General features: G+C 41.7%; 1 protein-coding gene across 25 annotated transcripts in view; it reads left to right on the top strand.

Annotated features, from left to right (window-relative positions):
- Positions 1-27,959, top strand: part of LOC125775022 (neural-cadherin) — a 476,608-nt gene that overhangs the window by 325,737 nt on the left and 122,912 nt on the right. For all 25 annotated transcript variants that reach the window (XM_049445413.1, XM_049445410.1, XM_049445418.1 and 22 more), the window contains 3 exons: positions 3,158-3,347; positions 15,365-15,547; positions 18,504-18,693. In XM_049445413.1, the coding sequence (XP_049301370.1) occupies positions 3,158-3,347; positions 15,365-15,547; positions 18,504-18,693 (563 nt within the window). The remainder of the gene's footprint in view (positions 1-3,157; positions 3,348-15,364; positions 15,548-18,503; positions 18,694-27,959) is intronic.

Below are 27,959 nucleotides of genomic sequence, written 5' to 3'. Positions count from 1 at the left end.
CCCGGACTAGCGTTGCCCCGTGGTGGGTTGGGTGGAAAAGTTTAAAAATTCAATTACCCTAGCAGATGCTTGTCCCTGACAATGGCACACACACACAAACAGGCGTCTACAAACTTACACAAACACGTAATCTCTCATGGGTGAGCAATTGGAGTAGAAAGCAGAGAAGGGGGAAAAAACATAATCGCTTCACAAAGAAAGGACAGTTGTTCATGATTTTCGCATCATTGCGATATAACAACCATCTGTTCGCGCCGTGCCGTGGTCCGTGTTCTTTTGCTGCCACAATAGTTTCCAACTACTTGGCTGATCGTTAAATGATGGCGAGTGTATTGGCTGGCAACGGAAAGTGTCACGTATTGAGTGAAATAAGTGTGACCGTGTTTCCCTCTTTTCGAAAGGACATTTTCAAGGACAAATCCTTGATACACTCGCCTTCGGTGTGGAGTGGCATCGTTTGTTGAATGTAGAAGAAATCAACATGTTGTTGCAAACCCGACAGTCTTAACTTTAACGGCAACGCGTTGAATAATTCATAAGAGAGAGGTTGCATGGATTTCATTTTTACTCATTTATCTTCCGAATGCGAGCAAAGTTTTCCATTCACTTTCATCAAAACCCATGTGTAGCGCCGAACCACACGGTTGAAAGTTTGATTCTCGGAAGATACTATGAAAACTTTTGCTGCTGGAACAACAACAAAAAAATGGGAAAGAAAAGGGAGAGTTTTACACACAACATTATTTCCTACCAGGCACCAGAAGAGAAGACGTTAGGCTAAAGGAAGAAATTGTTCCAAAAAAAAAAAAAAAGAGAAAACAAAATCATTTCTGTTGACCAAACTTTCTTTGGTCGCTAGACGCATACAAACAGTGAAACTTTATTTCGCTGCTTAAAATGTTCGTATAATTTTGTGAGTTTCGGTAAAATGAAAGAATCATCTGTTGGTAAATGTTATGATGGCGAGGGCTTCCGGTGGGGTAAGCGAGATGAGATTGCATTCATGAACCGGGAGTGAGTAGTGAGCTGAATGTTGTTTCCGTACCCAGATTCTAAAATGGGGAGTTAGTGAAACCCCTTTTTTACCAGAAAAAAGCGCCCCGGTTAGCGAGAGACCAAAAAATGGACGAAGCACGAAACGAGTCCGACCGGAGAACATAATGGAAAGTTTGTAAGTAAATCTTGGGTCTAAGCTTGCGATTGGCTTTATCTCCGTCGGCAGCATATGTAGGTTGATGGTACAAGCAATGGGACAAGTCTTTCGTTAGCAGGAGGGTTTTTTTATCGTAACACCCCGGGCTCCCTTTTTTTTTGGTTTGGAAGAGGTTTGAGTTTTCTGAGTTCTTCCTTCTTCGTACGATGTGCTACGTCTTGTTCTTCTTTTTTTTACGTCCCTGATCGTTATTATTTATGAAGGTGGAAACGGAAAGGAGGTTTTCCAATGTTTTGTGTTGTTTCCTTCCTTTTTTCCATTTCTTCTCATCACCACTCGTCTCGTTTGCATTTTACACGTCACATGGCGACGTGGTGAAGCTGTGAGACATGCTGTCTGCTTTTTCCGGTGCTTGTTTTTTTCTTCTCCTTCCTGCCATACAGCGGAAGAAGCTTGTTTTTCCCTGTTGGCTGTGTGCGTAGTAACAGTTTTTTTTAAATTGCTTGTATTTTTTTTTCTTTTGAAGAATATATTTGGGAAGTAGTAAAAGCTGGCTGGAATATTGGCCGTGTGTGTCGTCGTGGTGATATTTTTTTGGGGGCCCGCTTTTTTCCTTCTCCAGTGGGGCTTATTGTATGAAGGCAGCCAACGCGCACCCGTTTATAGCCCCATATCTTAAAGAGGCAGCTTATGTTGCCTTTTGTCACTCACGCATCCTGCACAGCCAGGCATGGGGTAACGCTTTAGTGGGGTTTTATAACGATGGCTATGCACAGATTGTGTGAAGGATGTTTTTTTTCCTACATAGCGGAACATACAGAGCTTGAGTGTAAGCATTTTTTCCATCATGCAGTGAGCGCTTATCATCACATATTTGATTTACAGGTTTGGGTTTTAAAGGCAGGTTTAGTTGTAAATTTATTCGAGCTGATTTATTTAGGTTTATATTTACTTCTTTTTAACACATTAAGGAAAGAAACGAAATTATTACACATAATAAAATATACATTAAACAGGAGCAAAACTTCCACTTTGCTGCAGGAACTGAAAATTTTGAATTTTGTTCAGTTCTTTCAAGATGAAGTCAATGAAGTGGAATGCTACTTTTAGAATATAATTTTTATTTTATCACAATTTTGGCAATTTTTTAAAATAAGTAATAATTTTTATCAGCTTTATAAAGCATATTCTCTAATAAAAAACAAAACAAGTTGTGCTCGGCTACCAACTTGTGAAGTAATCGTAGTTATAATTTCATCCCATTTTGAAAGGAAAGCATTTTTTTCATTTTCTCTAATGGTCCCCGGGTTTACTTTTGATCTTGGGCAGGATTATCAGTATTGCAGGACATCCATCAACCATGTCCCCATGTCGAAGCAACTCTTCTTTTTGTTTCTGTGCGTCTTTTTTTACGTTCCAGGGAATGTCATGAAATTGGACATAGAAATGGGAGCTTCTTTTCTCTTTATTCTTGTCACTCTGGATCATTTTTTTTCGGAGCTAGAAACCCAACACTGGTGTTTCCAAAAATTGAAATCAGAAAAAAAAATCGCGCCGTTCGCGAGCGCACGACGCAGTCGATGAGGAGAGAGAGCACTGTGCTTATTTTAATGGTACCTTCACTAATTGGAACCGTTGGCTGAACAATCAGAAAAAAGATCTATTTCGTAGAAGGATCCACACAGGCTCAGGGGGAGGCTGGTTGAAAGGATGTTCTTGATTCTGTGAAACCTTACCGGGGGGGAAAAAAACTCCGATCGTGGGATCTCTTTTGCGTGTTAGCTGTTGTGTGTGTTTTATTTTTATTTACAACCAAAATATGTCATTTTATGTTCTGTTTTACTTTAACAATACTAACGTGTGTTACTGGTAGAATTTAGCAATAAGTAGTCTTATTAGGCAATGGGTTTTGAAGAAACCAACAATGTACTAATATATTTTTTCCTCCCTAATTTAATTATCCACCAAACTGTGTACGACCGTAATCGTTGGAATGTGGTACAGCTCGGGAATCGAGGGTAACCCAACGGTGTTCTATCGACTAATGCCCGGTTCGACCGCACAAACGAACAAGCTGCACACGTTCTATCTTCAGCAAAGACCGGACAATGGTGACACGTGGGCCGACATCAAGGTGAATCATCCGCTGGACTTCGAGACGATCAAAGAGTACAATTTGACCGTTCGTGTTGAGGTAAGTTCATCTTCATTCTGAGCTCCTTTGCCGTGAAAAGTTTTTGTGATTAAGCTTAATAATTTATTTAATGATGTTTGACATAATTGTTTCGTTACGTTAAATTTAATTTTGATGAAACAATTTTTTAGTTTATTGTGTAAATAATCTATCTCTGCGTATGTTAAATCAAGCTAAAAAATAGATGATTTGGTTTATAAAATAGACCACATTGGAAATTCATGGGAACGTGTTCATCATTAAGCATCAGGTGTTCGTGTTACCATAGCAAACTAGCCATACGCATTTGTCTCGTTAAAATGATGGCTGCGACTGTGTGCACTGGACTTGGTTGTGCTTTTTAACAATGTAGCTTTTCAACCATGAACGGATGGAAGATGTCCAGTTAATTCGCGAAAAAGAAATACAAAAAAGAACTGATATTTAGGGAAGGTACAGTGCCAGCATGTTCGAAAAAACTGAAATAATGTTACTCGCATATTTTCGACCAAATACCAGGAAAATCTAGTAAAAATTTCAAATTTCAAGTAGAAATTTTTAAATAAAGAAATAGGAGAAAAAAATGAGCAAAAATAATCGGAGTTCCACTGTATTCTCCTTTATTAACATGCAAAGCTCAAGAAATAGAACAAGCCAGACGACTCTAGAGCAATAATCGTTTTTCCAGAATATTCAAGAATCTGGTCTTAAAATAGAAGTAAAAGAAAATCATTTAGTACGAGATCCTTTGATGAGTTCAATTTAAAGCAAGAGTAACATCTGATACAATCAAGCGTAACGAACATCGTGAAATCAAACATGCACAAATGGCACGTAATTATTCTCTTGCGCGCGTTTTCGTATACGATCGTTTTCACTTCAGCATCGATCCCGTATCAGCTGGTACGGAATTATCGCCCACCTATCATAATCGCTCATCGCACTCACTACCAAACAAAACAAAACCAAATAAAAAAGTAGCTGTTACGCGAAAAATATCCATGCCAAAAGTTTCTTCTCAAAACTGTGCGTTATGAATGAAAATGGCATCTAACTTCTTTGAAAACGTGTGCGTTCCGGTATGTGATCCTCGTTATCACATTTTGGGGTGTGAAGGTTAAGGGTGAACATGTCGAAGCGAGGAAAAGTTTAACGCCATACCGGCATTCAGCTCGGCCTATTCGAGCGAGCAGCAGCAGCGAGATGAAAAACGGCAAGTCAAAACTTTGAATTTGAATAAATTAACTTTTTGGCTGCTTTTCTGCTTTTCCGTTGCTTGCAGCATCATGGCCCTCCATCCGCCGATGGCCGTGGCGCTAGATAGATAAAGGTGGGATTTTTTTTTGTTTGCATCCCTCACTACCCGATCTTGTGCAGTGAGCGGAAAAGTAAGTTCCATGGTAAATGGGTTGCAGTGTGGCGGGGAGAAGAGGGATTGTGCTTTATGTTACAGATTTTTCCTTCCGCGCATTGCTCATTGTTTGGTGGAGGGTTTTGGTACTTTTGCCTTCGACGAGCTAAACTCAATACCGGAAGCCATGCTGGTAAACTGTTACCTACCTTCACGGTGAGCCCTTTTTTCAAGAGTAACGCTAACAAAGTGAAGAAGATCTAGGCGATGCCATTTGAATTTTAGTGTGAATTTGCAAGATTTTTTCTTATCCGGATTCTTTTTCTGTAGAAGAAAAAAGTGCTAAAGCAAACGTAGCTGTAAGTGCAGACATTTTTTTGTTGTAGCTCAGTAGATTTGTACTTCTACCGAATGGAAAATATTTGTGAAAAGCTCAAAATGAATTTATCTGGAAATAAGCGTAAAATTTGTGAAAATTGCTTCTACCCAGATATCAAAACATATCACTGATGATGAAAAAAAAACACACGAATGAATAGAACTTCAAAATGGTGGAAACAAACGCAATGGTCGGAACGTGCCTAGTTGAAAATTTGCCACCCTGTTCCGTAAATGGGATTCGCGTCCGATTCAGAATTTCGCTAGAACGAGCTTCAAGGCCTATTTTGTACGTTCCACGATCCAAGGGGGTGGGGTTGAAAAAGGCGGCCAGAGGCCAGAGCACTTGTGGAAGATGTTTGAAGAACCGGATGTGGCAGATTGGACGGATGTCGCCATTGTGCCTGCTTTGCAAAGCCGCGAACGAAGAATACTAGCAACACGCATCCGCTTTTTGGGAGGGAAAGAAGAAGAGTTAGAATTGCATTTTCGGGGTGCATGTTAGAAGTAGTTTTTGTTTGGCTTTCGTTTCCGCGCTGTCCAACTGCTGAATTCAAGCTTGGTGGCAACAACAACAGAAAAAAACGCCTTCAACAAATACCCTCCGGGTACTTTCGGGCATCACTGGTTCTGGTTCTCTCAATTTGGCTGTGGATTGTGAAACCTAACAAACAGCAAACAAAAAAAAAATCAATGACTCTTCTGTCACTTTTTTTTACTTGCCTGCTTTAGAAATCCTTTCGCGAATTGGGAATGGAAGCAACTTTTTGGCAGCAAACAACACGAATGGAATAGGAGTCAATTTTAGTTTCTGTTTTTTTTTCTTTGCTGCTCTCTTGCATCCGTCTAGTTTGGTTCGTTTGGGCTACAGTTGCTTTTTACTGCTCCGAATATCGGTTCTAGTGCTTTCTCGAACAACTTACCCACGCTTGAACCATAAACTGAACCCCTCGCGATAGTTGTTACGGCCATCAGAAAACGGAGGAAAAAACGGCTGCAACTGAACCTACTGGAGTGCCGAACCGAAGGGTCAGGTGAAGGCGAATACTGCTTTCTGCTTCAAATCGTATAGAAATCATTTTTTCCCCCATTTCACTGATCTTCTCCTGGGCGATTTTCGCCCACTTCACATTGCACACTCGTGCCCGACAGAAGTACACTTTACGCTACGCGGAGTTTTGAAAATAGTGTCAAGATCTTCGGATTTTTATATGATTCTTTTTGATCCGGTTTTTCCCATCCAAGAATGATCGCTTTTCCGCTGAAGTTCCGCCACCCCCTCACCGGTTGGAGCAACTCGCGGCAAAGGGGAAAGTTCTACCGATAAAGACGTGTTTAATTCGTGAGAAGTATGAACGATTTGAAGTTTGTGACTAACCCGGATTTCTTTCACCCGAAATTGATACGATCAGTGAGTGAAAGTGTGAGAGAGGAGAGTTGGATAAGGTACCGCCGTATGCAGCCAGATTGGTGCAGGAAAAAGTTCATTCGTTGAAGGGTTTTTCCTTTTTCTTTCTTGTTTTGCTGGTACTTTTCATCTTCGGCTAGCAGCAGCTAGCAGAAAAATCCGTTCCATCTGTGTACCCAGTGGGCCATGGATTTGTACAGAAACTTTTAATTAGGGCTGCAGATATGTAGGTTGGCCCGTGCTATAACGGATGTCGTTTGCTTAAATTTTGCTGCAGACAGACGGTCGATTTTTCCTACCAACTTTACCGAGACCGAATTGTTGGGAAGGTACAGCTGTGCACCACTTGCAGCGCGCTTAAATGAAGCGATATTTTCTTTCGATATGGTTTTATCTTTCTTCTCTTTTTTTTTGTTTCGTCCGACTCTTCATTTTATGTTTTATCCATTTTTTCCATTCTGTTCCGAAGCAGATCAGATAATTAGTTTGTTTTAATAACAATCTCTCAGCATTTTTGCGGGTCTCCGGTGTTTTATGCTTTTATGCGCTCGATAAACATCGAACGCAGGATCAAAAACTTGGTACATTGAATATACTGAGAGAGAGAGAACGCGTGCGAGAGAAAGAGAGAGAGAGAAAGTGGGTTACGGAAGTAAATGCTTTTGGCCGAATTTTCCAAAACGTTTAATCGAAGAGTTTGTGTTAAACGAGTGTATACGCGAGCGGAAAATTGGATTCAGCATTGAACGCAATATAAAACCGGTCATCCAATCATTTTGTGTATTTTTTTCTTCGTTGTGCTTGCTTTATTCCCTAATGAAAAGCGGAAACACTTTGGAAACGCTTTTCAGGCGCGAAGATATACATTTTCCAAAACGGATTGTATGCGTGTGGCGCACCAACACTGTTGGCCATTGTGTGTATATGTGTGTTTTGCGGTTTGCGAAAATAAATTGATTATTAATTACGAAACTTTCACAGCTATAAATATGCATGTTGTACCCGGTATACTATTTGGGGCATAATTTATTAAAATGATTCCACAAGCGTGAAACAGATTTATGTTTTTTTTTGTTGGTGCTTGGCAAAAAAACGTACAACACACATAGCACACAACCAACCAAAAGAAGGTTAAAATGGCAGAGCACGCAGACACCAAAGCAAACATGATGAAGCACTTACTCATCGGATTCGCGCACCAATTTTGCGGCAGTGATTGTGTGGTGGCGTAAAGTGGCCGAACACAATCATAATAAGAAAGCCACGCTTGGTTGCAAATGATTTTAGGCGTAAAAACTTCTCCCCTTTTGTCTCTCCAGCAGGAGAACATCAAAAAGAGTCGGCAGAGAGGGAAAGAAAAACACAAGAACAAACCGCAAAAAAGAGCCAATCAAGCGGAAATGAAATCATATTGCCTCTTGTGAATGAAAAATGGAGACATTTGGTGTGCCACCGTTCGAAGCGAAGATAGCGGTTTCGGCCTTTTTTTTTATTTGCGTAGGTTTTTTCGGGAAATCATTTTCCTCCCCCCGTACGCAAAGTGAAAAGCAGTAAGAGTGAATGTACGTGGCAACCGTTTACGGTAAAGACGCGAAGAGTGCAAAGATTAATGTAGCATTAAATCCGTTTGCGATTAAACAAATCGTATCCTACCCTCAGCTCAGATGCTTTTTGGCGGCTTGTACATACACCACATTTGGAAACTGTTGCTGACAAAATCATCGCATCGAATGAGTCGGGGGGTGGTGGGTTTTTGGGAACGTTTTTTTCTTTTGTTTTATTTACGTTCATGCTTTCTGGTTGCGAAAACATTTCCACCCACCAAAGCGGCCGCGGGTGGGAGAAAAATAAATTAACCAAAAGCGTTCCATTAATTTGGCACCGTTGGGTTTGTGATTAAGTTTTGATTAGCTGGCGGAATTTTCCAACTTTGACGGGGATGTTGCTTTTCTTTGGAATGTTTTTTTTTGTTATACATTTTAAACTTCACAACAAACAGTTGAGCCGCGTGCTAATGCAATCCGTCGCCTATTTGTATGTGGCGTGTATAGGTGTAGCAAATCCTTGTGCGACTGTTGTGCGCTAAAAGCCTGCCTGCCAGGCAAATATTTGCGGTCGCCGCTGATGTCGCTGGGGAGTAATTTTACAAAATTGATTTGTGGTATTCTATGAAAAGTTACTCCATTTATGTGGTGCGGAGCGGAGAAGGGGAAGGCTTTGGTTTGTCGTTTCAGTATGTTGACTGTTAAAACTTTTCACCGGATTCCTCTTTTTCCGCTTTTTTTTCTTCTTGCTTCCATGTTTGTTACTACAAGCTGCGATAAACAGCACTGTTTGCTTCAACGAAATAACAACAACAAAAAGTGACCCTGGAATTGAGTTTTACAGTGTACGGGGGGAAATGGTACTGATGTCATAGTGGGGGTAGGAGGAAGGAGGAACATGTTGTGGTACAAAACATAAAAATCTGCTCAACCGCAACGCGACATCCACAGGCAAATATGGGAACAATCTTCGGTGATGGTGGTACAAATAAAAAGTGGCAACGAAATAGAGAAGCTGAGATATACTGTTCCCGCACCGAACATATGACAGCGCGAATGCTACCCCTGAAGAAGCATATAAAGTGACAAAACAATGGTAACGGGTGCTTGCTACCGAAACAACATCCCACACAGATATGAGGACAGATCTACACACTCCAGCAAAGGGAAATTTTTTCCCGATGAAAACTGTGGCTGGGAATATGTGGGAAGATATTGTTCTGCTGTTTATTGTAGAATGGAAATGGGGACATGGAACTAGCTGGCATGGGGGAGGTAGAGAAAGAAAAAAAAGACGATGAAGATGAATTGTTATCCATTTGCTAGCCAGAGTGCACTATTGCAGGTTCATCGTTTAGTTGGTAATAAAAATGTCTTTAATATTCGACCATAAATTGAAATATTCAACTCTTTAATTAGAGTTTCGTATGGGAGTAAATACAATTTTAGATTTATTTGGTCGTGTTTTTTGTGATCAAAATAAAGATATATAAAGTTATAATATAAGTGAACCATAGAAATATTTCATACAATTTCTAACGATATAGCTAGTTTGATATAAAACTTCTTTTTTGAAATGTTATAACTAGAAAAATGTTCCCCGCTAAAAATACATCAAACCGTCATGGCTTAAAAGGGCAAAAATTAGAACCATCCCAATGCAACCCAGTAAATGTCACTGCACGGCCAACCTACCAGCTGTATGGCTGATCCATTAACCCTGCATTGCAACACATACTGCTGCACCTTGCACCGCATACACAATCTACAGTGGCTTGATGAATGAAGCAGCAAATTATGAACACCTGCGGTTGGATGACGTTACACCGTTACCCAAATCCTGGCCGGTCCTAACCTTCAACCTCGCAGTGTAGCACGTGCTGGAAAACAAAGATCCATTACAGAAAAGAGGCTAGGCAGGTCGAGAAAATATTCCTCCACTCCACTCGGACCTTTCTCACCTATTTGTTCCCTACCCGTACCTTCTGTCAGCTTCAGCGTCTGCTGAAGGTGTGGTGATTATGATGATGAGAAGTACTTTATCTTTCCATCAAAGTACAGCGAATCGCTCCGGACAGTGTTGTGGTTTTGCAGCATATTCCGGAACGGAACGGGGCGCTAGAGAATGTCCTGCTTTCTATGCCGGGGGAAGTATGCCAACACGACAAACAATTTTTCCTTCCGCTCGAATCGGCAGCTGCTGTAGCTATATAGGTAGCGACTACTCGGCAAGCTAACTAGCAAAAGGGCTGCATTATCACCAACACGGACACGGACGGTGCCTCGTAGTGAAGAAATCTAAATTACTTAAAGCTCAATGCACACAAAAGTTTATTACAAAAGTTGGAATTTTTATAACAAAAGGTTTTTAGGGGTGAAAAGTATCCTTATTTCTGGTGTACACTGTACTCGTATATTTTCCAATTTCTTCTTCCTACGAAGTGCTACGGTTGAATGTCACTGTTTCCATTGTTTGGAATCCGGCGAGTTTTAAGCTCAGCAGCGAGCGCATTGCATTGAGTAGATTAGTATTTTTGTAAGTTTTTTTAAGTTCGTCTACGAATCCATGAACAACGTGGCGAATATCGCACCATCAGGACGACCTTTTTCGGTGGAATTAGCCGGCTGATGATTTGCAATGCCCCACGAGAACAAACCCATAAGCCGTGCCCTCATCAATGGGTTGTCGCCAAGTGGATTATCTTCACAACCGACGCGTGCGAATTGAAGGTATACCACGTGTCCCGCTACTTATTGTGGTACCGCACCTAGAGGTTGGAATCGTGTTGTGGGCAACCTTCCAGACACGCACTCCATCTTAACCCTTTGCCCTGCATTCCGATTGTTGCGAACACGGAACACGGAAAAAGCACATCGGCAGAAGTGAGCCAGCGATATATCCTTCTTCAGCACCCTTTTACTCCGTCGCCATCTAATGCAATCTAATAATAATCCATTGAATGCACTTTTGTCACGACTGTGCGAGTTGGGAAAATTTGCATATAAATTACATTTTCATAAATTAATACGAAATCGGGCGACATAGATATACCGGAAGCTATAATCTATTTATCTCCCAAAGCTTCTGCGAAAACCGGGAAATGGAAAAGCTGGCAGAGTAGCGCATCAACTTGTGAGCGTGAGAGAGTGCGAGTACCAAGGGGGTGAGAGCAATAGTTGATGTAGATAGAGCAATTGGAAAGCCACTCGCAGGCTGGCTGTGTGAGAGTAGATTGTCTGTAGTAGAAGCTAAGCATTGATGCTGACGATAATGGTGTGCTGCGATAATAGGGGGGTTCTCTTGTGTGAAACGATAGAAAAGGAAAGGCACAAGGTATCGTGGAATTGAGAACACGCTGGATTTGATACATTTTGGGGAAACAAGGAAAACAGTTTTCTTTGATGCAGTCTCACACGACCGAAAGTGTTAATTTTGTGGCACATTTTGTGCACCCTCCCTCAGGAGATGAATTCCGGGAAAGGTTTCGAAAGGAAAAATAAAATGATACAATCGCCTAGATGCGCTTCTGGACCTACCCTGAACCGGTGTAATCGTGAACAATACCAGCGAAATGTTGAACCAAATTTAAGCTTCCATTTAATGTCAAACCGGTGAAGTTTCCGTTGTCGCAGTGCTGCAGCCACGTTTTGCATTTGTAAGCATTGAATAGGAATTGTGTCAGTACCACCGATAGTTCTAATTGGGCATCGTGTAACCGACAGAACGTAGCGTAATGAGCTCTTCTTGTTTCGGCAAACTGTGGGAGAAGAGACTGGAGAGTGGAAACTTTTTTTTTGTTTTCGGTGTTCCATTTTTTCGCTTTCCTTTTCGGTCCACACGCAGAGTGTAGCTTGAGTGTAACGAACGGAAGGATATTGCTGCGAGAATAATTATGTGGCGTAGTTAAGCGGCTTACCCGGGGTTGGTCGGGTGTGCATATCTTTTTTTTCGTGGAGGATTATTGAAACATTCTTCCCCGATGCTAGGAAAATGATTCTTCTACGGTGTTTTAATCCGATTCATTACAGACGAATTCGTTCCAGACAATTTTGAGTGCATGTAGCAACGAGTAGAATTATAATATGGAACGAATATTATTTTAAGCTTTAGAAAACTATTGTCGAAATTTGTACAAAGCACTAAGGTTATACAGGAGATCCCTTACTTTTTCCCAGGAGATCCCTTACTGATTTTGTTTTCCAGTTTTCACACTACTCGTGTCCACATTTACACTTTGTGATGTAACAAGTGCCGCGTGTAAAGATCCATTCGACACGACAACGCGAAGTAAATGTGTTTAATAAAGCAGCTAAATCATCGCAAAAAAAGAAAAAAGCGAATTTACCAGGATAGATTCCTTCGCAGTTTCTCCATTACGTAGAAGAAAGGCACAAAGTAAATGGAACCATCCAGGCAGTAGTGAGCAGTGCTAAGATAATGGCATTAAAAATGATTGGCCATCTTTGCACAGCAAAACGATCTTTTATTATAATAAAGGACAAAATTATACGATAAATTGGCGAGCTGCTTCGTGTTGCTTACCGTTAGCGACACTGATGATGCTGGCCCCCCGCTGGTCATTAGAGTAGCGGGTATTAATGTTCATAAGGAAAGTGTCATCTTTTTTTATGCTGTTTTATTTGTAGAACGTACAAGAGGATAAGCGTGACGATGTAAGCAGGGCTGCCATCATCCATTGCATTTTTTTGCGAGTTCGAAGAAGACGAAACCTTTTCTTTGCAGTATACCCTCTTCGGTATGCAGAACGGTAGCTGGTTCGATGATAGATTATGCTTCCGGTCGGAACTGGGTCATCTGCGATTATGCAGTGAACCGTATGCGAGTGAGGAAGCATAATGTGTAAGAGCAAGTATGAGTAACCGCCCTGAAGGTAGTTATGGTCAAGATATGGGTGAAGTTGAATTTCTCGTCTAGACGTGCATGCTAGCATACCGGAAGCACTAGGGGATGATCTAGGGATAAGAACACCGCAGGCAATTTTGTGTAGGAAATATCGACCGTTTTCATCAATGTTTGTACTGCTTCGGTGATCCAGTAAAGTTTTTGCTGGAAGAAAGCCTGGTGAAGGAAGGAGTGAATGTCTTGTAAGACACTGAGCTTACAATTTCCCTTCAGCAGTGTATAGAAATCATGTTAACCAAAAGGATGATTACTTAACTTGTTTATCTGTATCATTTTGTATCACGGCATCCTGTTGCCGGCATTGTAGACGAAGCAAGCAAGACGATGCTCTGTGTGGGTATGACCCTGTACAGAGGAGGACATTGCTGACGTAGCCAAATGAAGACAAAGTTTCATTTGCAAGAGAATCGGTAACGTTGGAACTCTTGAATAGTTGCAACTAGTTGGCAGAAAAGCATCACTTAATAGCGCAAATGCTATCTGGTGCAATCGGGACCATCCCGATGCACCGTTCGTTAGTATCTCCCGCTGGATGTAACGTAATTTAATTTCTTTTCTGGATCTTCCACACTCGCACACCGGGTTTTCCTGTAAGGTTTATCGTTCACTGGAAACGAAAGAATCCGAAACGATTGCCATGATTGATTGTAAATGGACGCCCGAGTCCACGCGCGATATATCCGTAAAACGGGTGAAATGATCGATTTTAAACGCCACCAGGCGTCTCCATTTTCATCGCCACCAAGCGTCTCCATTTTCATCGCCACCAGGCGTCTCCATTTTCTTCTCCAGCACCAAAACAATATACCGCGCTGCGAAAACGTGGCAAAACGCAGAAGCGAAAAAGTTATGTCTTTGTTTCAATTGAACAGCCAAGAAAGTCTTTTCCCCCTGCATAGCGGGATAGTTGATTTTTGGGGTGAGGTGAAACCATTTTTAAAGGGCGATTAAAAGCTTCAAACACTTTTGATGGCAGTTTTAATAGGATCAAATTGTTTGGAATGTACGGTGCGCGCGAGCGCGCTATATCTCGTGCTGTTTGGTGATTGCGAAAGTTTTCACCACTCTGTACATTGCCATTCCGAGCCGCACAATCCATACACAGTGTTTCGGTTGCTGTATGGGGATCAAACCATAACGTGAGGGGGGAGATCGGGTTCGAGGATTCTTGGACGGTGAGTAAAAGATTTTTCGTTATGACGTTCATAAAACAAAAACGGTTGCCAAAGTTGCCCCTTAATGTATTTATGGTGCGCTGTACGGTGGGAACCAGATTGTATGTAAGATAGATGACCCTCTCCGATGCTTATTTAAAAATGGTGCTACGGTAACAATCTTGAGAAAGTTATCTTTTCAGGTCATTTCAAGTTCGAAGTAACCCATTACTAGTACTGCAAATAGGAGTGAAACGTACGAATGAGTTTAAATGTAGAAATGAAATGTATTTACTGATTTTAATGTATAAAAAACATGCAAAGAATGTTTCATTTCTAAAGTCTACATTAAATAGTATTCACACGCATTGGTGCATGTATAAAATAACAAAAAAAAAAACTCATAAAAATGATTGCAAGTAATTTCGAATGTTACTACCAATCTTCCAACAACCGTGCATACCACGAACAATTGAACAAAATGGCATACCAAAATGGCCCCCAACCAAAAAAAAAGGAATAAATGTAATTGCTATCGTTAACCAACCGAACACGCTATTGCAATAGAAATGAACCATCTCAGGTCAACCATTCGTGTGCTGTCTCCCTACCAGACAAATATTCGTCCCCTCCAAACAAATAATGTGATTGAAAGTTTCAGTCTACCCTCATTGTGTGCGTGTGTGCTGTGTATGGAAAAGATTATGAATGCAGCTTTGTCTTATTATGCTCATCACACAACGGCAGATATGTACCAACAAATTTGCATACCACCTTTACCAAGTATGAGTGTTCCCATGCCTTTGTGAAACTTCCCTGCATCAGTTATATTCACAAAAGGTGGGTTTTTTTTTCGGGGGGGTATATTTGTTTACCTTACGCCAGAACACCGGTACACCGAAGTACAATCACTCGGAAAAAAAGCGAAAACCATACGCCCGGCGTTTGGTGGCACAGTATAAAATTTAAAATTTATGTCGAACATCATCAAATTAATGCTCATTTTGCTTCATCCTTCATTTCTTTCTGCTACCTTTATGGCTGACTGACATTCTGACTCTGGCGTGTATACTGACATTTTTTCTTCTCTTTTCTTTTCTCGTTTCATGCTGTTGTCTGGTTTTTGTGTGTTGTTCTGGTGGAAACAAAAAATATTAAAACAACCTCAACATTCAACATAATCATCATCATCGGTGTATCATTGTGGGGCGGCCGTGCCATTGTTGGCTTCCGCATCGTTACCGTTCGTCAACAACTGTCGCGTCCCTCCCATTTATAGAACAACGGAGCCCAACAACTTGCATCGGAAGCAACTGTTTACATACAATTAGAGGATGTAAACGACGAAATACCACTGTTTACCGAACGTGAACAGGAAACCGTCCTCGAGGGTGAACCGATCGGTACGAAAGTGACACAAGTGAATGCAATCGATAAGGATGGAACCTTCCCGAACAATCAGGTGAGTAGTTGTAGCTGCCGAATGCACCCCTTGGAAAGCATGAATGAAAAGCATCGAATCGAACAGAGCACTAGCAAACAGGGAAAGAGTTTTTCTTTCTATATTTTATTTATTTTACCTTCCCGATGGGTGTTTTTCACGCGATTTCTACGTGAAATTCAATCACGTTTCATCCATCCTTTTGCGATACATTTATGAAACTATGAAGTCTTTTATAAGGATGTCTTTTTGTGTATTTTACAGTATTATGTATAATTCCATTTTTCCCCTTTTAATAATCCTTAACTCGAGTGTAAGTATTTATGAACTTTCCAAATCCAAATCACCTCTTTCATCTTGACCATAAAGCTAACCTCAAAATTCTTTGAATTGAGCTTTATCATAGGTAGCTTATATTTCGCGGCGTACTTTGTGCGACCAAAAAAAACTGAACGGCGCCATGCGGTTAGCAGCGCATTTGCTCAACAACCAAGAGAAAGAGAAAGGAACGTTTGTGTACTTCTGCGTCCCCTACCAACGAATTGTGGCGTCGCCAGCCAAAGCTCGCGGGGATTTTCGTGGCGACATCAGCTTAGCATTGTCGCTGCGGTTGCCGATTCGCGGTAACCGAATCGAATGAAGCAAAGAATTTTATCGCAAATAACTTTCCATTTGATTATTTAATCTTGAATTCCGGTATCCGGCTGGTCGGTAAGATGTCGGAACCGGAGTTTTAGTGTCTTCCGCTTCGGTACACTGTGTGGGATGGTATCGAAAGATGTAGAAGCGGGGAGGGGAGAGAGAAAAAAATGGATGTTGTTTCATGATAATGCAGACCGGCGAATTTGATCCGAGATTCTGAGAATTGGGTTGTGGTAGTTTTTGTTTTTCGTCTTTTTCGCACTGCAGCACATAACAGTGCGGGCCCATAGGAATGGGGTTTCCCGGAGTGGATCTCCTTGGGAATGGGGGTGTTGTACGAGATTCGAGCTTTGGCTTCGATCTTCGAGACGATTTCCTCACCAACCGTACGGACGGACGGATGGAAGGAGCGTGTTTATGAACTGTGTACAACGCAAGTCGACATTTGTTGGCTTCAGTGCAATCACATAAACACACACACACACACCCCGATTTTGTTGAACTGACCGCATAGCCTCAATCAACCCCACCCAAGCCCTTCCCCGAAAGAAACTACCCATGTCAGCATCGATCCCTTTCATCGCGGCTTTTGGCTTTTCCATTTCACCGGTCATTCACTTTTTGCTTCCCTATAAGGATTATGAAATATTCATTTTCTCAGCAGCCGCTTTTCCGGTGCTGCTGCTGCTGCTGCTCATCGACAAGGAAAGAGATTATTCCACTCCCGGGGCTTTTACTCCTTTTTTTTTGGTTCTTCTTCCCCTGCACCACAAAAACCAAAAGATGATCAGATCAGCCAGCGGTAGGCAAAACTTGCCCAGTGCGTATCATGGATTCGAAGGGTTCCAATATTTGTTCAAGAAGAAAGTGTGTGTCTGTGTGTTTGTGCAAGTTTTGTTCCTTGTTTCGCTCGATGTTTTATAAAAAGGGGTAAGAAAATGTATATACTTCCGGGCCGGATGTGTGAAAGTGGCTGAACTTGATGTTTTTACTTTTCCTCATTTATTTTCTAAAAAGTATCGAAGTATATATTTCCATGTTCGATACATATTGTTTTTATGCTTACTGAAAAGCAAAAAGCCAATGTTTTGTATGTTCATTAAATTTTCAATATTTACTTATTTTTTATACTGATTATGTATTGTCAGTATATTGTATTTATACTGATTGTATTGGATTATTGTTTATTTCTAAATATTCGATTTTAGTTTTTATGAAAAAATGAAAATTTAATTCATTAAACAAAATTTAAAACTCAACCTACGAATTTAATGCTTAATTTTAATTTTTTTCTGTGAAATGCAAATATAATTAAATTTTAAAATTTTTATTATTTAATGTATGTCAGTGCGAACAGCTTCAAGGTTTATAAAACCCAGTTTTGCTCTCTTAAACATTGTTATGCGATCAGCACCTTTACTATTAACGACCTTTTCCGTTTTTGTTTTATCGTAAGGTAGTCTATTATCGTTAGAAAAAATCACTCACCAATCAACCGGGTGCTAATGAACTCTTGGCCAAATTGCCATTTATGAACCTTTTTGCAACACGAACTGTAACACTCGCCTGATTAGATACGCTTCTAGGGGGCGAAGTGTGGCAACAAAAGAGTAATGTGCTTTCCGTGTGAATTAAGTTGCAAAACTTGTCGATTTAAAATTTTTAATTACACCCCCGAGGATCGCGATGGAAATTATGGCAAAGATCTCGCTCGCAACGTAACTTCTTACGAAATGGCAATTGTAACACGAACTGAATGCTTCACCATTCCGTCTGTACGTTTAAATCCGTGTGAAAACTCGGGGGGGGGGGGGGGGGGGGGGGGGGGGGAGTTAGACGGTTGCGAGACAAACCAACCCCTCCGAAAAAGGGCCAAGAGGGATTCAATTATAAAAAGGTTCGATGTTTTCTAATTAGAATGAAGCCAAAAGTTGTACCGGTGATCCGAGCTGCAGGCAAACGGATGCTAATGAGGCTGAGATTACTGCCCCGAAAGCGTTGCTTGGTTGAAGCGTTTTTCGGGGTGGGTGTTGTGCTGTTTTTCGTACTTTTTTTTTGTTTGAGGTTGCCATCCATGTGAGATGGGGATGGTGCTGGAGGTTGCGCATGGAAACAATTCCTGGGAAGAAGGTTTGTTCCGGATGAGAAGAAATTGAGTGAATTGCTCGTAACGTTCGAAGGAAAATGCGCTCGTATCGTGTCACTGCGTACGATCGATGTTGTAATTGCGCTTTCCCAATCGATGCTGGTATGCTGATTACACGTCCGTATATGCAATCCGCCGTATGCAACGATTAATGCTAATTGCTCTGTGTATTCTCGGTTTTAATTGCAGGTGTACTACTACATCGTCGATTCGCCCCGGAACGAGGGAAAGGATTTCTTCGAAATCAACCTCCAGAGTGGTGAAATATTCACCAAAGTTGTGTTCGATCGTGAAAAGCAGGGTGCCTACGCTCTGGAAGTCGAAGCACGTGACGGTGCTCCATCCGCCCGGCCTAATAGCAATCAGCAGCCCAATTCAGGTGAGTCTTGACGCACACTGTTGGTGTTTTCTTATTTCGTTCCCTTCGTTTCGATTTTACATGTAGCAAGGGTACACTTTTTGGGAATCTCGTTCGTATAAGCACGATGCTTTGGTTTGTGTGCTGTTGTATTGATTATTCCACCAAAAAAGCTGCATGATTTTAGATAAAGAAAAAAACAACCTTAACCTGGATAAAGAAAATATTCCGTCCTCGGGGGTTTTTTATGAATATTAACACGTTTTTCTCATGAATATGTCTGCATTCCGTCATAGGCACGTGTTAAATAAATGACGATAGCATCAACATTCCAACGCACGCACGTGCTGTAAGACATTTTAATCCAAGGGTAAAAAAGAAGGCCATAGTAGTTGTAAAACTACGCGCTTTTCCCCAAACTGGACAAGACTTGCAGCGAACCGAATGCATCACCGCGAGTGAAAGAGAAACTCTCAAAAGGGGTGATAAAAACGTCTATGGATGGTCGCACGTTTTTTCGCAGCAACAATGGCGAACAAAATGAGCGTTGCGGAAATAGGGAAAAGCAATTAACGATCCCCTTTTTAATATTCATTACTTGTAAATTAATAACTTTTGCTTTTCGGTCGGGAAACGCATCCCCGGAAGCGCGCCCGTAGTTGGGCGTGTTCAACAATCGTGAAGATAAAAATTAAAATGGTGGAAAATGTGTACAAATTCTAGTCCCTTTTTTTGTTTGGTTGCCCTTTAGACGAGCGACAATTTAAAATTTGCCTAAACTGTGCAGAGGGGTAAAATGGCAAATGATTCCCTGCCATTTGTTCATTGCTAATATTGAAGATTGAAAGAGAGGTTTTCGTTATGCTTTGTTGAAAGTAATATTTCGTTTTTTTTGTGGTAAAAATGTTCATAACGGATGCGTGTGCTTCCGGAAGAATGCTTTAGAGAATGGGAGGATATTGAGCAAAGAGTTACTTGTAAGGATGTTTTGACGTAATTATCCGTTTTATTGGTTGCGCTTTGATGATCTTGATAATGCGCCTCATTTTGAGAATTAGGTCGAGAATGGGTTTGTTTCTGGTTTATTAAAGATGTTCCGCTGACAACTTATTCTTTGGTGTTAAAGATTAATTACTGCTATATTTAAATATGGAAGAAATCATGGTAATTAATTTTGATGAATGTCTTTTGTGTCCATCTATTCCACAATGCTTTTCGTTTCGAAGATCACCATATTTTTGGCAGTTATTTTTAATAATCTGTCAACTATTTAGCCTTAAATCTCGTCGTATATAAAAGTAGATCCCCACAATAAAATCCTACTGAATGTCGCGTTATCTACTACAAGCCTGGGGAACCACAAAATGAAATGAATTTTGCACTACAAACGACAACGACACTGACCTGAGCTTAACAATTGGCTTTGCGGTTGTTCGGCAAACCATGTCGGCACCTTAACCCATATCCGTCCATTAAATGGCAGGTTAAATTGCGAACTTCGGTCAATCATTAAAACCCCACGATCATCATCCACTTTCGACCACTGAGTACACGTTGTGACGATGATTGAAATTAGTTTTTTTTCTTCTCCTTGTGTGTGTATCTACTTTTCCATTTCCCAACATTTGCAAAGGGTTTTAAAGGTAGCGAGAATATGTAAACCCCTTTCCAAATTCCTGCCGCTGGCAAATAGTGCAAGGGGATGGGGGGATCCAAAAGGGTTAAATCTTTTAGGAGGATTTTCGTCCATGCTACAAAACCTTGAAAAGTGACCAATCTCGAATGTCGGGCTTTTTACTGTTTAGGGACCTGCCCAGATTAGGAAACGGTGATGTTGCGGTAAGGAGACGAAAATTGCAAACCACTCGCATCGGGCGGACCGGAAATGGATTCTGGTAAGGTGTCTGGTCATGGTAAGGGAGTTGAAAATAGGTTACCGGTTGAGGTGTTATGAGCAGCCAATAACTTTTAAAATAAACTCACTTACACACGAAAGCCACTGCTTCAGGCAACGGTTCCACTTGTGGGTGAACCATTCTGTTCGTACCTCATGCGCCGTGTGCAGTGGTTTGTTTGGAAATAGAGTTATAAGATGATCGCACACACTGCCCGGTGCTATTGCTCCGGAAATGGAACCAAACTGTGAACCACCGGTTTGACCCAGACCGTCCGGCCGGAAGCTAGTCCCTAGCCCTCTTTAATTTAATTCGGAACTTTTATGTCACATCGTACCAAGTTTATGGCAAGTGTGTGTGTGTGTTGTGGCACGGCGTTAAACGAGAGAACGAGTACCTAGCTTAAAGCGTCCTAGCAACTCATTGCGCTAGACGAAGCTCATCCGGTACTGTGAGTCGAAAGTTGCAGTCATGCACCGTCGGACTTGGGTATAAACCCCTTCTCAATACCTTCTCAAGGTTTCCGTATGTACTCAGTCCCGCAAGGCAAACACTCAACATCAAATTCTAAATACATGCATGCAGTTAAAAGACCCCGGCTACCCCGGCTGTAGATGTGCGTACCGAGGAATAGATGAAACAACTCAACCAGGTACGGGTAAGCATATGGGTGCGTATGTGGCTTAAGGGTGGGATGATAATGTTTAACATGTTTATTACTATCGTACTAGCCAGACGGGCTTTCAGCTGTGTGTTGCAGCAGGAAGACAATCGGCTCCAAAACCCGGTCGGAAGGAAAGCGACCGTTTTGTTGTAGCGAGCGTATGTTTGTTTTATTCATAAATGGCAAAGGTTCGCACTGTTAATTCGGGTGGCAAATTTAAGTACCAAAAGCTATGATTGCATGAGCACGCACGGCACTGCTCTTGTACCGAGCGTGCGAAACAAAAGAGCCCGATGCACTCCTGTTGATAGAAGGTGCCAGGGTTTTATTGCGTGTCTTTGCTTTCAGCTCAGTACATCTTGGGAAGAAATCCCCAACGCCCTTACGAACCAATCTCCAAAGTCCTGCCCCCCGGGGGGCGGGGGGTGGATATATTGGTTGGCTTTTTTTGTCTGCCAAGATAACGCACTTCGCATATAAACAGCTTTCAACTGTTAAGGGGGTCACTACACAAAGAAAATCGGTCACCGGGCTCAGCGTAGGTGAAGAAAGCGAGGCTTATAGTTTTCGTATCCGATTCATCAGCGTTATGGCCCCCGTTTTAAACTTGCCGTCTTACGGTTATGTACCGCTTTTGTACTGTTTGTCTTCCTGCACGTATCGAGCTGTGGGAAGTCGTGTGAAGTCGTGAGAAGCGACCGTTTGTACCGGTGTCATACGAAATCCCTGCCATATCCTGAGTATCCTGGAAACCATCGTCTGCATTGCATAAAAAGTCAAAAATGAAGTTATGGCTTATGTCTCACAGTTTCCGGTCACTGTTCCGTATTTCATTTGCAAAGACTCTTTTTTTTCTGCTTCGCTCCATAGCGAAAACCCTTAGCACAGTGCAACAGCGTGGCTTTTGTGGCTTTGAACCATTGCAGAGTGCATTTTTAGATTAGACTTTTAAAAAAATAACCAGTGTCCAGTACCCTCTCATACTACCCACGGTGACATAGCCGCACAAACCACTCCACACACACACACACAGTATCAAAAATGGGAATGTTTCGCATTGGAATATATGTGTTTTTCAAGGCAAATGTCCAACGGCATGAAACGAGTGTCGGTCACATTTTATATTTATTCTAACTTCATGTGAAATAATAAAACTTTCCTACCGTATGCATACAAATCTCTGTACCGTACGAACAGGGATCCATTTGTGTACGGCCGTAGCTTTTTTGCTAGCTGGGATGATCCAACGATCGTGCCACGAAAGGACAAAGTTTTGTGCCGGATTTCAACCGAATCATATTGAAATCGACGATCATTCGGGTTCATGTGGAACGAATTTGTGGCCCGGGGGGTAAACGAATCGTTACGTTCCGTTGTTGCACTTCGGTGTGCATTATTTCATTCTGCCCCCGTACGGGTTTGCATGGCTTTGTCTTTGACCCTACTGGCTGGCCGCTGGTTGGTGCATAAATTATTATGATTAGGATTTTGAGGTCAGGTTTTTTATTTACGCTGAAATGTTGTTGTTACGAACCAGCCTCAAGCGAAATGGAGCACCGTACAATCGCGATACGGAGCGAACAGATTTCAATTTGAGGCTAAATAAATCAATTTCACCTATGACAGGTCACAGTGCTGTGCTGTTAGACGTTGATGGTGTGGTTTTGATATTTTAGTGATGAAATTTACTCATTTATGAGAAACTCTAAATGGAATTGTGGGAATTTTGTTGGTTTGTGCTGAAGCGCACCAGTGCATATTTTCATGAATTGTGATTTGTTTTGATGGGAAAATAGAATTCAAACCAGTGAGAAGCCTCCAGTAGCAAGGCGTTGGTGCCTTGTTTAAATTTCAACAGACTCCCTCATCCCTCACTCATTTTTGCAACTCCACGAACAACTCTGTTAACTGTGTTTGAAATTGGAATTGAGAAAGATTTTTCATTTCTAATTTGTGAAAATGTCTTTTACACATAATTATACACATAAATATCATTTATCATTTCTTCATGTTTCTTTGTCAGACTCCATATTTTTGTTTTCTTTCTAAAATTCCATACATTATTGTCATACACGTTTGGCCAGTGTTCGCTCATGTCCTGGCTATCATATTTTTCTCTGACAAACGAGCAACACATTTTAATGGCACATTTGAACCATTTCTTTTACCATTAGCTCCATTTCCCAAGAAATTATAGTGCGCTCTTCGTACGGTGGCCATCACAAACTTTTCACCTGGCAATAGAACAATGCAATTGAGCAGCAGACACAGTTCAGCAAGATGTTGATTTTTGTTAGTAACAAACTAAACGCTAGGTGGTAAATAACATTTCCCCCCTGTTGACAGTTAATTATTTCCCGGTGAGTATATTTTGCCCACCCAACGATATTCGAGTTTCAAACAAATGGAAGCAACTTCTCGTTGGGTGGAGTTGACGCTCCAGCAAATCGTTTTACGTACTTATCACCTTGACGGGGACAATCTGTTGGTGCGAAAATGATGATTTTGAGCTGCTGCTTTTGCTGATACGCTTGCTTCCTTGAGCCGTTTTGCGCATCGTTGTCGGTTGATTGGGTTTTTTTGTCGGTGAAACAAAAAAAAAGGCGAATAATGCTCTTTTGGTGCGCTCGTTCTCAATGTGCCCAAGCGCATCCCGGTGCCCCAGTGCAACCACGAGATTCACACTGTCAGGTCTGGTTAAAACTCACCTTGTGCATTTTGGGGATGATTGCAGTCGTCTTACTGCGTGTGTGTGTGTGTGTGAGAGAGAGTCAAGGATTGCTCCTTTTTAGTTAAGGTGCGATGTTCATATTTTGCTACCGTCCTGTTTGCCATTGGCTGTCTTGAAGCATCCACAATTCTCACCAGTCGAGGCGATCATGGTCGGCACTAGCTTCCCATACTGCTTTTTTCACAATTTTTTTCCACGCCCTATCCTCCCCACTAAAGACCGGAGTTTTCGCAGCACAAATACAACATGGTGCACCCGTACGCGTTCGTGCCCGTTGCTCACATACCGCGCGAACCCATTTTGGCTCATGCACCAGGAAGTGAAGCAGCAAAATAAATTTACATTTATATTAAAAACAAATATCTGTCGTGTTGTTTCGTGCAGATGGGGTTTTCTATCCTGTGGTGTTTTTTTTTTTTGTTGTTTAATGCATCCACCCCAGCTGCACGAGCCGGGTAATAGTGGTTCTCTAGCAGTGGGAAATGATAGTGGGCTGATGGTTTTACCGGCGCTCACTTCGCATTATGGTGGGTTGCGATGATAGTGTTTCACTTCAATTTTCCCCCGCGCTCAAATCATTACTTCCTGCTCTGACGGTTAAAGCTGGCAAATCGTGAAGTGCCACTGATCCAAACCCCGTTAGTGGCGCGAAATGGTAAGACACGTACTTTGCTGGGCTCCTGTCTTGCTGCGCGCACTGTTTGATGGGCTGACGAGGACACTGTTTGCCGAATGGTTGGTTCAATCAACGGGCACCTTGATGGTTGACCAGCAATTGCCGCACCAGCTGTGTCCACTGGGAAACCGGAGCAACGAGCTTTGGCGCGAGACACTCATCTCGCCTTAGATGCAAATGCGTCCAACGTAAACTCCCACCTCAGCGCCTTGTACAGGGCTATATAAGCATAGAAGAAGTTCATTATCTTAATTATTATTTGCGTTATTATTCTAGTTTAGTATGCTTGAGTGTGCTGCTTTACGCTGTCTTGTCGGTCTTGAAGTGAGTAGTATTCCAGACGGACCCAAAACGTGCCTGAAACGAGGAATAGTGACTATAGTCGCGTATTAATAGGGAAGTGAAAAGAATGGATTAGCTTCCTTACAAGAAGTCGTGATCTTCCTTGTTTGAGGATTTTTTTTGTGTAAAACAATGATTTATTTCCAAGATGCATTGTGCTTACCGTACAGTCTTGAAACAATATTTCATTTTTTTTTGTCTAAATGTTACCAAGGTTGTTATATTTCGCATAAATTCCTGTAGCTTCCAATCTCCAATTTCTAAACGACATTTCTGTCGTCGTGCGTTGAAACAATCAAAATTGCATTAACCATTACCCGGAAATCCACAAAGTTCGATATCGTGTAGTACCTTCCTGTGCTTTTTAAATCGTTGCCGTTTTTCTTCAAAACGATTCCGTGCTTTCCTTCTGAACAAAGCTGAATGTGTGTGGTAAATTTGGAAGGCATATTTCCTTTGCGAAAAAATCTCGTTGGCGAATGCTTGATCGATGCGTACGAATTGGTGTAATTGAATTTTTCTGCTGCTCACGTACACAAAATCGAAGCCACGTTTACGGTAGCCACGATGGATAATGAATTTGACGGATTGGATTCATACTCCTGGTGGGGACAGTTTCAAACTTCTCGTCTATGGCAATAACCTAAACGATGGTATGGCGGAAATTCGATAGCCCCGGACGCGGAAGATACATTTCGTAGAAGGAAAATCTAATTGATTTTCGGGATTTTTGTTGTGTGTTGTGGTCATGCCCGGTAGCCAATTGTTTCTTGTACGTGAATGCGGATTTCCCTGAAATTTGTTGTGATTTTGATTTGCTTCGATGAAGTAAAAAGTACGTCCAACAATTGCTAGACATTGCCTTAAAGCAATCATATCGCAAGCACAAATTTTGGGGGCAGTTTTTTTCTCGTTGTTTGTGTTCAGTTTAAGTAAAATGTAAGAAGAATAGCAATTTCAAACAAATTGATCATGAATTTTAAATATGTCCTCTATCATCGAACCATCCACAGAGCGAGGTTTGAAAGTTAGCACTCACGTACCACCTTCGTAAAACTTCCCTGGCTACAGTAAATCTCATGCGAATTTGATAGTAACACAAAGTGGTACTGCAAGTGGTAGTAGTTGGGATGAGTTTGAATTTGCTCTATCAATGTACAGATTTCGTAGATAAGTCTTCGAAGATGTCTTCCTCCGCACAGGTTTCGTTCGATTCATGCAGCAGATAGTGGAGTGCCGCTTCTACACCTAGAACATGGATCCCGAAGAACGTGGATGCATTTTATGACGACTTTGTAAAACAATGTTCTTGTGCACTTGAACACATATGGCGCCATCGGCAGTTTTGCTTTCCCATTTTTGGGCGGACTGCACTCCTCGCCGTAACACAAAGCTTACAAATGCTACTGTGGAACACACTTTTTGTTCCTTTCAATGAAATGAAAAGATTGCTTATGGCAAAGTAAGTAAAGCGTGATGAGATACGAAAAAGTACAACAGTATGAAGTAATAGAAATACCAAAAAAAAATCTAAAGCTTCTCACGAGTGTAAAAAACCCGAACATTTCTTCCCGGTTGTAAGGAGCTCGCTTTCTTCGCGCCTGCTGGAACTGCTCCACCGGCACAAGACGTCGTTGGCAGTCGTTTTTTTTTCATTCGTTGGTTAACAAATGTAAAGAACTGGTCCACTCCCGGTTTGATGCCTTCTCCTCAAGTACGAACGCTGAAAGTGAGCGACATTTTGCACGGAACGACTGAATTCAAATTCAATTTGCGTCGTGATATTGCCGTTGCTCCCATCGTCGGTATCCTTTGGGGTGTCAGCGTTTCGACTGGTTATCGTGTGTTTCTCTCCGTTTCCTTATCTGGAGCTTCTTTCTTTCTTCAATGCTGTCTACCCATCGTGATGGCAACGTATGGGACACCACCGAAAATAGCGATGGCATCCCTTGTCCTAGGTGATTTTGATGCTGTCGCTTCTGGTGCCTGGGTACTGTCCGCTACGGGTTTCCTGCTCTCCACTCTATGTCAAGCGGTTCCAGCTGCTTCTGGCCGTAACCTGGTGAACCCGTCCGGGATGTGGACGGTATTTGGCACATCGTCATCACCACAGCACTGCCAAATTTTTGGTCCGGATGAAAATCCCAGCTTCTCAAAACACAATTCGTTTTGAGGCTGGTAAATCTCTCCACCAGAAACATTTCTTGGTAGTTGTTGTTTTTTTTTCCTTTCCATAGTTCCATTCCCGAATTGTAAAGTCCCAGCACACGAGGAACTTTTGGGGAACTGGTTGAAATTGAAATAGAAAAGAATTAAGTCAAGTGGACGGATGCGAAGATGCGCCAGAAAGGAAATAAAAGACATTCCAAGAAGCCTGCTCATTCCGAACGGGTCCCGATGGTCCCGAGGTGTTTGGGACCTCTTAGTACAGCCGGTAACAATATGGGGAAGTGTGTTGTACCATAACCTACTCTGTTGCCGTACGGCTTCTTAGCCTTGTAGCCTGTGGGGAAATGATCCATTCAGTTTGTTGAAGGAAACTTTTTCCCTGTACCCTTCCCTGTACTTTAAACATAACCGGAGAAGGCTTTATACGAGAATGTATTTGCAGTAAAATGGTACCAAAGTTGTGCCCGAGCGTACTCCCGGAAAAGAGGCGAAGCTTTTTTTTGTCTCTTTTTCTTTTTGTGCTCCCTAAGAAACTAACATACGGGCAAACATGTATACTGAGTCAATCAGTTTTTACCATTGAGTTCAAGCCTTCCAGTAACATGTAAATCAAACACCTTCGAGCACTTTGCATCCTGTCATCTTGGATCAGTTGGAGATGTTTGTCTTGTACGATACAGCAAAAGAAAGAGAGAAAAACACCCTTTTTTACAGAGTTTTACAAGTATAGGAGATGTTTCTTGAGAGTCTTAAACCGTAGATTGTTCTTGTCTCTTCCTGGAGCGTGCCTTCGTTAACCCTGCTAGTAAA

Source organism: Anopheles funestus, chromosome 2RL, assembly GCF_943734845.2.
Source record: "Anopheles funestus chromosome 2RL, idAnoFuneDA-416_04, whole genome shotgun sequence".
NCBI classification, from domain to species: Eukaryota; Metazoa; Arthropoda; class Insecta; order Diptera; family Culicidae; genus Anopheles; species Anopheles funestus.
The sequence above is the reverse complement of the archived record's forward strand: the minus strand, read 5'-3'. Positions and strand labels throughout refer to the sequence as shown.